At 40.5% G+C, this 13,712-nt stretch overlaps 1 protein-coding gene across 1 annotated transcript in view; it reads left to right on the forward strand.

Moving 5' to 3' along the window:
• Positions 1–13,712, forward strand: part of LOC123947364 (amyloid beta precursor protein binding family B member 1 interacting protein) — a 118,482-nt gene that overhangs the window by 84,412 nt on the left and 20,358 nt on the right. The window contains exons 9-11 of the mRNA XM_046013534.1: positions 3,238–3,324; positions 5,624–5,767; positions 10,212–10,322. Of these exons, the coding sequence (XP_045869490.1) occupies positions 3,238–3,324; positions 5,624–5,767; positions 10,212–10,322 (342 nt within the window). The remainder of the gene's footprint in view (positions 1–3,237; positions 3,325–5,623; positions 5,768–10,211; positions 10,323–13,712) is intronic.

Genomic DNA, 13,712 nt, shown 5'->3' on the forward strand with positions numbered 1-13,712 from the left:
TTAATTGCATCCACACTGTTGTGGATCTGGATTCTCTCCTATGGTATTTGGAGCATTTTAATGCTGAGGGGGAAAAAATAGGAAAAACTCAAAGTTTTGGCACTGATTAGACTTAATCCTTCTGCTTCCTTATCTGTAAAATAGTAAAATGCTTATGTTTTGGGGGTTCTTGTAAGTGAGACCTCGGCGCAAAGTTCTGGCAGGTGGTATATGTTTCCTATTGTGGTTAGTCATGGTCTTCAACCCAAACATGTACAATTAAAATGGTTTCGAACCCTACGCGGTAATCACACTGATTCATGATATATACTGTCCTTTCAAGTAAGTAAAAGTTAAGAGTCTTGAAAAAACATATTTAAAGATAATGCAATAAGAATTATCAAAGTAATTGTACTTGATTTATTTCCTCTATTTAAGTTGGCAAATCACCATTTTTTATGCATCCTGTTTCTTGGAAATGTCCTGATTTTGCTTATGTTATTTGCCTCCACTCTGCTTCCTTCTCCTCTGTCCAATACAATGTTTTTAAAAAATATTTATTTATTTACTTCCTTATTAAGTTTCCATTTTAATTCTAGTGTAGTTAACATACAGTGTTATATTAATTTCAGGTGTATAATATCGTGATTCAGGAATCCCATACGTTACCCAAGGCCCATCACAACAAGTCCCCTTCTTGATCCCCATCCCCTATTTCACCCATTCCCTCACCCACCTCCCCTCTGGTAACCATCAGCTTGTTCCCGGTAGTTAAAGGTCTGTTTCTTGGTTTGTGTCTCTCTCTCTCTCTCTTTATTCTCCTTTGCTTGTTTCTTAAATTTCACATATGAGTGAAATCATATGGTATCTGTCTTTCTCTGATTTATTTCACTTAGCGTGCTATTCTCTAACTCCATCCATGTCATTGCAAATGCGTGATTTCATTCTTTTTATGGCTGAATCATATTCCTTTGTGTATTATACCACATCTTTATCCATTCATCTATCATTGGGTACTTGGGCTGCTTTTAAAATTGGGTGTTGTAAATAATGCTGCAGTACATATAGGGGTACATGTATCCCTTTGAATTCATGTTTTTGTATTTTTGGGGGAAATACCCAGTAGTGTAATTACTGGATCATAGGGTAGTTATATTTTTAACTTTTTGAGGAATCTCCACTCTGTTTTCCATAGTGTTTGCACCAGTTTGCATTCCCATCGACAGTGCAGGAAGGTTCCCCTTTCTCCGCATCCTCGCCAACACTTGTTATTTCTTATATTGTTCATTTTAGCCATTCTGACATGTGTGACGTGACAGCCCATTGTAGTTTCAATTTGTCTTTTTCTGATGATGAGTAATACTGAGCATTTTTTCATGTGTCTGTTGGCCATCTACAGTACACTCTGTTCTTAAAATTCAGTGTCAGTAAAAATCATGCAGGAAGCATGTTGGAATGCAGATTTCCAGGCCCCGTCCCAGAAGTTTCAGTTCAGTAGATGGAGGTCCCAGGAACATGCATTTTGCTGAGCATCAGCCTAGTCTGGGGAATCACACTTGGAGAAACATCCTTGTGATATAAATAAATATTTGTGTCTAAATTCAGGAAGGTCCTGGGCGCATGGGTGGCTCAGTAGGTTAAGCCTCTGCCTTCAGCTCAGGTCATGATCCCACTGTCCTGGGATCGAGCCCCGCCTCGGGCTCTCTGCTCAGCGGGGAGCCTGCTTCCCCCTCTCTCTGCCTGCCTCTCTGCCCACTTGTGACCTCTCTCTCTGTCAAATAAATAAATAAAATCTTTAAAAAAAAAATAGATTCAGGAGGGTCCTTATTTTAGTTACTGTGCTCCAGAGGAATATGTTCTAGTTTTAATACATTTTTTCATGCGTTATGTTATAAAACTCTACATTTTCACTTAAAAATCTTCAGTGTTTTAAATATGAGAGTGGTCACTCATGATAATCAGTTTGTATGTTGATACCTCAGTTATAGTGGTTATGTGAAGACTAACCCTTGGATACTCATGATTTTCTGGAAATATATTCATTTAACATTTAGTTTCAGCCATCTCATTGATACTCAGTATTAATAAAATATGATACATAGATTAATAACAAACTCCACTTAGAAATGAGGCACCCATTCATTAATGCTTTAAACCATATTCTTCCCCATCTTTGTAAGGCTAGTTTTCTTTTTTTTTTTTTTTTTTAAGATTTTATTTATTTATTTGACACAGAGAGATCACAAGTAGGCAGAGAGGCAGGCAGGGAGAGAGAGGAGGAAGCAGGCTCCCTGCTGAGCAGAGAGCCCAATGTGGGGCTCGATTTCAGGACCCTGGGATCATGACCTGAGCTGAAGGCAGAGGCTTTAACCCACTGAGCCACCCAGGTGCCCCTGTAAGGCTAGTTTTCTTTCCAGAAATGCCCTTTCTTCTTCCATCTGTCCCCAGAAGGTGCCAAGCAGCAAACTCATGCTGTGATTGACCCAAATGGTTTTTAAAAATTAAAAGTCATCACCGGCATTTATAAAACTCCAGATTTCAGGGACACTTGGGTGGCTCAGTCGATTAAATGTCCCTTTGGCTCAGGTCATGATCCCAGAGTCCTGGAATCGGATCCTGCATCGGGCTGCTTGCTCAGTAGGGAGCCTACTTCTCCATCTGCCTGCCATGCTTTCCTTCCCTTCACTCACACACACACACACACACACACACACACACACACACACACAAATCTTTAAAATGGATAAATAAAACAAACTCCAGATTTCAGTCTTCTCTTAATAAGCCAGGATGTGTAGTTCACAGGGCCTTGGGATGTCACATGACACCCACGAGGCAGAGAAGTCTGCCTCTTACGCTTGGGGCACAGGCTCCCCCTGCTATCTAGACCCAACCTCTTCCACGATATTAGAGTCTCCCAGCCTCCAGCATTGGGCACATGTCATAGACAATGAAATTTAAAAACTAAATGGTGTCATATCCTTTGCTAGTGTTTTCAGTCTTACGTTTGTGTCCTCATTGACCATGCACAGTAGCAAGATGAGAAGTATTCACATCAGCCTCCGTGATGCCATAGTCAGCACAGTATAGGGTATGCGTAGCCCAGCTCCTACTGACCATTTACATCTACCCTATGCTGTGGTTCCCATTTCATTTCCTGTAGGTGTGTGTTCTCCCTCCAGCAGGACCATGAGTCCCCTACAGTGGCTAGCATGGCAATGAACACTTTCTGATCTGCTCTTTTAATTTTTTATTTAGAATTTTTACCTGGATAACAAAGGAAAAAAAGAAGGAAAGGAAACAAATGAGAAAATGAATGCTAAGAACAAGGAATCCTTACTTGAGGTACGTTTAATTTTGCTGAGTGGAAGAAAAGAGAAGGATATTAACTGTATCTATTTTTAAATTATTTGCTTCTTGGAACAATGGGAGACTCTGAGACACACTGAAATTTTAACTTGGGGTTTTAAAATCAGATTATTACTAAATTATAGCTATTTAGATTAAACTGGTTCTTTGAGTCAGTTGTTTAAAAGTATGGCTTCAGACTATATTTTACTTTCATGAAGTTGGGTTAGTAATTCTTGACTAAAACACTTATGAATCCACAAAAAACTCATCTCTGAACATTCCATGTTTTTCTTTGCTTTAGTGCTCCATTGAAGCTAGGTGTAAGGAGTTTCTAAACCTTCTTTACAATTCTGTGATGCTCTTCCAGTAGTCAGGTGTGGTAGGAAGTATAAACTTTGGAGTTGGGAGACCTGACACAGCAAAGTCTGGGTCTGCCATTGAGGTTCATGTGTTATAGGGCAAGTCCCAGAACCTCAGTCTCCTGGGTCATACTGAATTATTACAGCTGTGCTGGGCATAGCAGAGACACAGCATCCATTACTGTGCACATGTTTGTGATTATCTCTCTAAGACCATGTTCCAGAAGTTCATCTGATGTTTTTTCTGAAACTCCCAGTGAGTTTTCACATACTAGCCATGCTAAAACTCAGGAATCTGTTCCCAGCACACAATGCAGAGGAGTGCAGAGATCGCAGGGCACAGGTGGGTGTGCTGGAGCCCTGGACAGGCTTTCTTCACCTTCAACAGTGTGTGGACCTTTTCTTGAGTTCATAGATTTGAGGCTTCTTCTGAAAACTCAGAAGACCTGGTGACACCTGGGCCGCTTTCACAGCCGGAGCCAGCTCGCTGACTTTGACGAGCACCTCCTTCCCTTCACCAAGGTCTGGCTGGGCTTCCACACAGGTTTCTGTCCCCACCAAGTTCTCCAAGCCCTGTACCAGATGGGGCGAGCACAACAACCTTCTGCCATCCCTAAGCTCCCGAAAACATGTTACAAATTCTGCTTTGTGGGGCCAAGAGCACAGTGGGTGTTTCCCACGGAGGCCCAGCAGTGGGAATGAGGATGTTCTCTGCATTTACCAGGCTCCGGGTGGAGCTGAGGAAGAGAAAGCTCCAGGGGTGCCTAGCAGCAAGGAGACTCAGTTCCTGAGTATACCTAGCAGTGACGGGGACTGACAGACATGGACGGGGAGGGTGAAGTTTCCTGACAGCCATTTGTTTATCATCAGGGCTTGTCCATCAGCTGTAAATCAGGGACTGCCTATGCCTTGATTTATACAATTGCCTCAATAGTTTTTGATATAGGAATTCAGCAGTGTATTAAAAGCTGGATGTTAGAGAAAATACAAAACACATCACACCATGACTAATCAGCATTATCCTGCTTTCTAATTTGGACCAAAAATCTGATTGAAGAGATTATTGACAGGGCAACTAATGCTAGCTAAATTGGGGGGAAACATGAAAAAAATGTATCCCAGCTTCACTACATATAAATTTACTTGCAGGATACAAAATTAAAAGTTACTCTACATTTATGAGATTAAATGAAAGGTTGAAATATAAAAAAAGAAAGCTCAAAATAAATTTGAGTATTTGAACTGGGAAATAGAATGATATGTAATTTTAGTGTACTGCTTTTTAAAAGAAATTTACTAAGAGTTATATAATTGTATGCAAGTTTTGACAATTGAAAATCTATACCTAGAAAATGTACTCTGTCCCTTTCCTTTTCTGATACTGTAGCATTAATTGCTTTCTTTATTCTTCAGTAAGAAAACCATCACAAGAATAAATTACCTTACCCATATTTAGGTATAGGATTATATATTCTAATTTTTCTATTTCCTAGCAGTAAAATAGCATTTTTTTTTACTTATAGGAAAAGGAAGAATTCTTCTATTTGCCAACTTATAATACAATTATAGAACTAGCCTTTATGTAATTCTTACCTTTACAGTAAACCAAGATTGTGCTCACAACCTTTCTTATGAAGCTGGGCAATTATGACTTAGCTTTTACAAGTAGAGGAACTGAGATTGAGTGACTTGCCCACACTCACAAAGCTAAGTGGTGAAGAAGTCTTGAGCCTAACTCAAGAGCTGAGCTTCCACCACCACGGTGTCCCTCCTCTCTTTTCCCAACCAGCATGCCGTGCAAGTGTATGCATTCAGAGTTATAAACAAATGACTTCTAGCTTAAAGCCCAGTTTGCCTTAGTTTGTTTAAATGTGAACAAAAATGTGGTTTTTGTTTCTTTCGTGTGTTCTCTATAATTGGAATTTCGATTTCAGGAAAGCTTCTGTGGATCATCCATCATTGTGCCAGAACTTGAAGGAGCTCTTTACTTGAAAGAAGACGGAAAGAAATCCTGGAAAAGGCGCTATTTTCTTTTACGGGCTTCTGGAATTTATTATGTACCCAAAGGAAAGACTAAGGTCAGAAGAAAAATAAATCTTTTCATCAAAAAATCATTTTATGGAAATGAAACTAAAGAAATCCTCAGGTGGCAATTTAAATGCACTCTTTTGCCTAGAAATTCATGTTGTTACAATGTTTATACAAACACATACCCTATTCAGACAGAACCGCAGAAGTCCTTTTGAATTTTTCCATAGCTTTCTCCTGAAGGTGAAAGTTTTGTATGTTTTAAAGTCAGGTTTCAAAAATTATGGCAGAAGCACTTTCCTACAGATTCATTTGTTACTTTACATATCTATTTCTGAAGGTTTCTCCCCCCTGTATTTACTCTCTTGTTCTATGGTCATTATAGTAAACTTCCTTTATCCGGAATCCTAGAGTTATAGTGTTGGGAGATCTACATTAAGACTATAGCCCTTCTACTCTGAAATTTAAATTGTTCTCTGAGGTATACTAGATGCATTTACCTGCGTATTTTAGAGGAGGATTTTAGGCGTCATTAAACTACTTGGTGATTTAGGATTATTGCCTCAGATCTACAAGCATATCATAAATTCTTCATCTTTGAAATGAATTTTGACTCTCATTCTGACCATTAGCTTTTTCTAAAACCTTTTTTTAGAGGCTTGGAGCATTTCCACCTTTTGCTTCAAAAGCTTTGGATACCTCTCCCGTCTATATCTGAGGTACGCTGAAGCATTTTGCCTTCACTGCCAAATCCAGGGCACCACCAAATGGCATATGTACAAATTGCAGGCTTCTTCTAATAAGGCTTGACCCACATTCCCAAGAAGTCCCAGGAAATATCCAGGTCTGCTCCTCTAGTTGGAAGACTCTCTGACCTCTGTCGGAAGGCAGGAGAGGCATTATGGGTAGGGCTTGGTTTAGGGCAGCTACTGCTCCTACTTAGTGTCAATCTTAGCGAGCTAGTACTTTCTCATTTGTGCCATCTTCAGTCCAGTCCCACACTGCGGACGTTAAGAACTGACCCACAAATGATTTTATTTTAGAAGTGTTTGGGGGGGGGAGGGGAGTCTTTGGCATGGACATGTAAATGACATGTATAAATAAACCTATCACAACACACTTAGTGTTAAAATTAGAAGTGTTCACACTGGCTTTGGACCAGAGTACTTTGTATCACTGCTACATTAACCTTGGAATGGAGAAACAAGCCAGGAGTCAAGAAAAAGAATAAGAAGTAGGGTTTTTGGAAAGAAGGGGCAAAACTCTCTTTAGTCACACTTGACATGATTGTCTACAGACAATATAAGACACTCAACTGAAAAACTATTAGGACCGAATAAGTTTGCCAAATGAGAAATTGTTTTCTTTTGTATTAACAATATGCAAATTAAAATATAATGCAAAATATTTTATGCATAGTAAGAACAAAAAATACTAAACTCTTAACGATAAACTTACCAGGAAATGTTCAAGACCTATGTGGCATAAAATATAAAATTTAATTAAAAAGAAGTGAAATAGAACTGAAATAAATAGAAATGTACTATGTTGGTGGATGAAAAGATATTCTCTCCCAAACTTTCTATATATTAAATCCTAAGAAAAAAAATTTTTTTTAAGATTTTATTTATTTGTCAGAGAGGAAGACACAGAGAGCGCGCACGAGCACGGTGAGAGGCAGGCAGAGGCTCTCCGCTGAACAAGGAGCCTGATGCAGGACTCAGTCCCAGGACCCTGGGATCATGACCTGGGCCAAAGGCACCTGCTTAACCAACTGAGCCACCTGGGCATCCCCCAAGAAAAATTTCAATAAGATTGTTTTGACTTGAATTTCACAGACTGATTTTAAAATTTATCAGAGGGGTGCCTGAGTGGCAACTGAGGGGATCAGTTGGTTAAGTATCCAACTCTTGATCTCGGCTCAGGTCTTGATCTCAGGTTTGTGCGTTCAAGCCCCATTTTGAAAAAAAATAAAAATAAAATTAAAATTAATCAGGAAGAGATACTGTTACCGCCCCAAAAAAGTTGTGAAGAACATTGAGGTAGAACTCCTCCTCCCAGATGCCAAAACATTAGATAAAAACAATACAAGCTGGGGCGCCTGGGTGGCTCAGTGGATTAAGCCGCTGCCTTCGGCTCAGGTCATGATCTCAGGGTCCTGGGATCGAGCCCCGCATCAGGCTCTCTGCTCCGTGGGGAGCCTGCTTCCTCCTCTCTCGCTGCCTGCCTCTCTGCCTACTTGTGATCTCTCTCTGTCAAATAAATAAATAAAATCTTAAAAAAAAAAAAACAATACAAGCAGAGAAAACAGATCAACACAGAGATCTAGTAAATTAGGGAATTTAAAGTGAGCAGTTCATACTAGTGGGGAAAGAATATGGTATTTATTTAATAAATAGCATTGAAATAATCTTATATCCATTTGGAGAAAATGGTTTCTTACCTCGTTCCAAATTAAATCATAGATTGATTTAAATATATTTAGAAAAAAATATAAAATCTTATTTATGTTTTGTTTTAAATTTTCTGAGAAAATACAGGTTAATATTTTCATAATTTGGGGATGGGGAAACCTTCAGCAAGACTAAAAACTCAAAATTATAAAGGAAAAACTTGACAAATTTGTGTTAACAAATTTGTGTTTTTTAATTATTTTTTAATTTAAATTCAATGTAATTAACATATGGTGTATTACTAGTTTCAGAAGTAATTTAGTGATTCATCGGTTTCATGTGACACCAGTGCTCATTGCATCAAGTGCCCTCCCTAATGCCATCACCCAGTTACCCCACCCCCCACCCAAGTGTTTTTTTAATTCTTTACTGCTAAAGATACCAAACAGGAAGTTAAAGACTAGCTCTGGAGTTATTCATATATACAAATATGAATATCCATAAAATATTAAGACCTCAAGAAATCAACAAGGAAAAAAATGCCCATAGAAAAATAACAAAGCTTATTAAGTGAAAATTTACAGGAAAAAAAGTATCAATAACCTGTGAACAACTAAAAAGTTGCTCTGTCTTACCAGTAGTATATCAGGGAAATGTAAAATGAAAGGTGAAATATTTCTTCCTATGAGATTGCTAAAATGAACAATGTTGATAATATCCACATTTCAGCAGGAATAAGAAAAATGGGCACCGTCATGCTCACAAGATTGGAATATAAACTGGTACAGCTAATTGGGGGACAACTTAGCAAGATCTATTCAAATATAAAGGGGAGTACCCTTTCAGATGGCAGCTCTGCATTTTGCAGCCTGCCCCACGGAAATATTTGCTCATATGCACCGTGTTTTTTGCAAGAGCAAAATATTGCAATAATCTGCTGTCATCTGTGGTAAGAATGGTTGAATAAATCATTACGCCATGGAGTGGAGTGCTGTGCATTCGTTCCGTGACTGTCTTGTATTCATCTGCAGGTTCGGACGTAGAAAGACCCCAAGACACTGTTAAGGAAATCACAAGTTAATGAGCAGTATTTATAGTAAAATCTCACCTTCTTAGTTTTTAAATTGTGTGTGTGTGTGTATGTATGTGGGTATGTGTACACATACATATGCATATAAATATTCACCCAGAAACATCTGGAAAAATACGTCCAATATATAATATATGTAATTCATTTAATTATATATATGTGCAATACATTGTCCTTCAAATTATGACGAATAGGTTTTCTTCAATTTAAAAGAAAACAAGACTTTGAAAATCCAGGATACCTTACGAGAAAAAATACTGTACAACCATCTTTGAAGGAGGAATTGTGCACCGAGGTGTCGCGATTCTGCCCTCTACCCTAACCTGGTAAAGAATTACAGAACGTGGAGGTAAAAAAAGGAGTAATAGGGCGAATTTGTAATTGAAGTGTAACCGAATATGTAGATTAGAGGTTGCAGTCCTCACAACGCACATTATACATGGAGGAGAGGTTTCTGTCTCCATGGCAACACTGCCAGCACCGAAGAGAAAACATGAAAGGGATCTTTTTTTCTCAGGCAGGAGTGCATGAAGAGTGTGCTAATTTGCTGAACATCAGTTTTACCTCTTATTGTTCCTCCTGAGCAGGACTTTTTCTTTTTTAATGCTCAATCATGAATCTAACACTGACTTGGAATGACAAAAGCCAGAATGAAATTCCTGACGAGTGGTCAGGCCCCTTGTCCCGGCTGCATCAGTAACTGGCGTGTCAAGGTCAGCCCATCAGCTCTGGCCCCCAGAGACCTGGTACAGGTACTACAAGAGCAGCAGTACAATGCTCCCCTCCATTTCCGGGTCTGTGGCACCCCGTGTTGTCTTGGGTGTGCTCTTTCACCTCTAAAAATGCGGGCTTGACTTTTAGCACATATATACAGGATAGATACTTAAATAAGTTACCTACAATTCAATATTTTTCTGCTAATGTGTAATCCTTAGTTGTACCATCAAGGACGACCTTAAAAAATTATTAGCTGCCAACTCCGTTAAGATTAGTTTTTTCGTTCTCTTTCAGACATCTCGAGATCTGGCTTGTTTTATACAGTTCGAAAATGTCAACATTTACTATGGGATTCAGTGTAAAATGAGATATAAAGCACCCACTGACTACTGCTTTGTTTTAAAGGTATGTCATAAGAAGTCCTTGATTCAGATGTGTGAGCAATTCGAGTTAGTATTTCCTTTTAAGGGAAAAAATGTTAACTGTCATATAATCAACCACAACTGTATCCTAATAATTTTTTCATTTTAAACCAAAATAGGAAAAGTGGAAACATTTCTGCCCTCAGTTCCTGTTTCTGAGTCTAAAACTTTTCTCTCTCTTTTTTTTTTTTAAAGATTTATTTATTTGACAGATAGAGATTACAAGTAGGCAGAAAGGCAGGCAGAGAGAGAGAGAGGAGGAAGCAGGCTCCCAGCCAAGCAGAGAGCCCGATGCGGGGCTCGATCCCAGGACCCTGGGATCATGACCTGAGCCGAAGGCAGAGGCTTTAACCCACTGAGTCACCCAGGCGCCCCCTGAGTCTAAAACTTTATAATGAATCTGTCCAGGCTTCTTTGTCACTTATAAAAATGCAAGCTCTCCATATTGAACAGATCTGATATAGTTTTTCAGTTTCTTTATCAGATCATTATTACGTTGTAAGAAGTTTTTAGAAATTAGGAACTTTACAAGCTGTACTAGAAAAATACAGAAAATACAAAAATTAGGGAAAAAATAACCTTTGTCTAAAAATAGCATTACTGGGTCTTGAACCTTCTTAAGGTGTATGTTATCAACTTTTTTTTTTAATATTTTATTTATTTGGTAGAGAGAAATCACAACTAGGCAGAGAGGCAGGCAGAGAGAGGAGGAAGCAGGCTCCCTGCGGAGATCGTGGGCTCGATCCCAGGACCCTGGGATCATGACCTGAGCCGAAGGCAGAGGCTTTAACCCACTGAGCCACCCAGGCGCCCCAAGGTGTATGTTATCAAAAGGCAATTATCTGGTGTTTGGTAAGATTGGCATTAGCACCATATTTTGGAAGGTCGGACAGAAGTAACTGTTTTCTGCCAAATTAACAACTGACTCCTAGAAATGGATTCAGGGAATTTATGTACCTGTTCTGACCATACCATCCCCTCAAACACCATAAATTCTTCTCGGCCCCTCAATCACATCTCACACCAAAGAGTGCGGGTTATAGGTATGGCCCAAAGCTGTGTGCAGAATTTCTCCTGAGAGTCAGCTTCCTCATTTTCCATCTGGGATGGAAGTCTGTGGAACAGGTAGCAAATAAGATCCGGTTCCTGGTGAGAATCTTTTGTAGGCTGGTCACCCATCCCCCACAAAGGAAGAACCCCATCACAATGTTGCTAGAAGTGTATGCTGCCAGACTCCATGTGGGTGCCCAGGTCCTCCTTGGCAAAGCTGTCACCTCTCCTGAGGAAGTGGTTCAAAGTATATACTCTAAGTTTCCATCATTTTCATAAGTGGAGAACAACACTTAACATTTAACGTGTAGAACAAACATTCTTGGTAAAGGAGCACATCACTACTCTTAATCTCACAAAACAAACTGAGGGTAGCTGGGGGGAGGGGGGGAGGGAGAGGGTGGCTGGGTTATGGACACTGGGGAGGGTATGTGCTATGGTGAGTGCTGTGAAGTGTGTAAACCTGGCGATTCACAGACCTGTACCCCTGGGGATAAAAATACATTACATGTTTATAAAAAAATTAAAAAATAAATAAAAATTAAAAAAAAAAAAAGCACGTCACTAGAGACGACCTTGTACCCACTGTCATTTCAGAGGTGTCCCACTAGTGTGGTATTGTCATGCATCTGTTACTCTAGGAGCTGGTTGTTTCCTAGACCCAAACATTCCCAGAACCCTGACAGTGCAGGCAGCCTGGGCATTCATTCATTCACTCATTTGTTCATTCATTCATTCATCTACTCAATATTGACTGAATGCCAGCTTCCTACTAGGTGCTGTCCCAGGCGCTAGGAATACAGAAGTGAAGCAAACTTATAATAATCCCTGTTCTCGTGGAGTTTATATTCAGTGTGAGGGCAATGGCAATTTTAAAAACTGATATCGGGTAATGCTAAGGCTCTGGATAAATATGAGGCAGCGTAGGGGACAGAGTGTGCCAGGACCAGGGCTCCTTTAAATGAGTTGGTGAGGGAAAGGGTCTGTGAGGGAATGATATTTAACAAAAGATGTCAGTAGAGTGAGGGGGGAAGAATTACCCAGGGAAGAGCATTCCAGAAACAAGAACAGCAAGTGCAAAGGCCCTGAGATGGGGCCCATTTAGGTCAGAAGGAAGAGAGGTGAGGAGAATGTCCTGCCTACTTCAGGTTCCCACATCTCCTCTTCTGTTCCTGGCATAGATGGGGTGGTGAGAATAAGGACAAGCACACAGCGTCTATAATGCAGTGTTTTAAGCACTTCACATACATTAACACGATTAATCTTCTCACCAACATTTTGAGGTAAGAGCCGTAATTCTCCCTAAAATATAGATATGGAACCTGAGCATAGAGGCTCCCTGACCAGTGAGTGGCTGAACCAGGATAAGAAACCAGGTGGTGGGGGCGCCTGGGTTAAGTGTCCAGCTCTTGAATTCAGCTCAGGTCTTGATCTCAGGGTCATGGATTTAAGCCCTACATTGGGCTCCTAAAAAAAGCAAGCAAGCAGGCAACCAGGTGGTGGCTCAGAGGCCACTCTCTAAGACTGCTGTTTGCGTGCATGCCAAATCTCTGCCTCCTCCCACCCCTGCCACCAGCTGGCCTGAGCCGTGTCTTCATTGTGTTCCTAGCTGACCCCAGAGCCCTTACTTGGAATTCTGAGACCCTGAGAAGTTACCAGACTGGAGGCCCTCCTTTCCACATGTGCTTTCCAATGCCCACATCTCTGAAGCAGGGAGAAGGTTTTATGTTTTGTTTTGTTTTAAAGATTTTATTTATTTATTTATTTGACAGAGAGCTAGAGAAAGAGCCCAAGTAGACAGAAGAGCAGGGAGAGGGAGAGGGAGAAGCAGGCTCTCCGCTGAGCAGGGAGGCCAACATGGGGCTCGATCCCAGGACCCTGGAATCACGACCTGAGCCAAAGGCAGACGCTTCACCGACTGAGCCACTCAGGTGCCCGAGGGAGAAGGTTTTGAGAGAGGTTCTGAAGTGCTGACCAGTAACTGGACAACTCAGACTCATGGTAGAAATCTAAGTCCCAAGACTCTAAACCCGCTGACTCAAAACACTTAAGGAGGGGCCCAGGCATTTCTGCTTTCCCTGAGCACAGCCCGGTTTTACACTCAAGAGTATTAGAATGTGTCTTACCTCTAAACATCCACAGTTAGGTCTTAGCTGGCAGGGGAGTATACTTCAGAGTGGACAAATTGAATGACAACTGTCAGGAGGGAGCAAAGGCCCTGACCCCAGGGCTGGGGCCCAGAGACTGGAGCAGGGATGTCTGGTAAACGAAAGAGAGGATTTCAGACCCAGAGCTTCCCAAGATGAGGTTTCAATGAGCGGGA

Source organism: Meles meles, chromosome 7 (genome assembly GCF_922984935.1).
Source record: "Meles meles chromosome 7, mMelMel3.1 paternal haplotype, whole genome shotgun sequence".
Lineage (NCBI taxonomy): Eukaryota > Metazoa > Chordata > Mammalia > Carnivora > Mustelidae > Meles > Meles meles.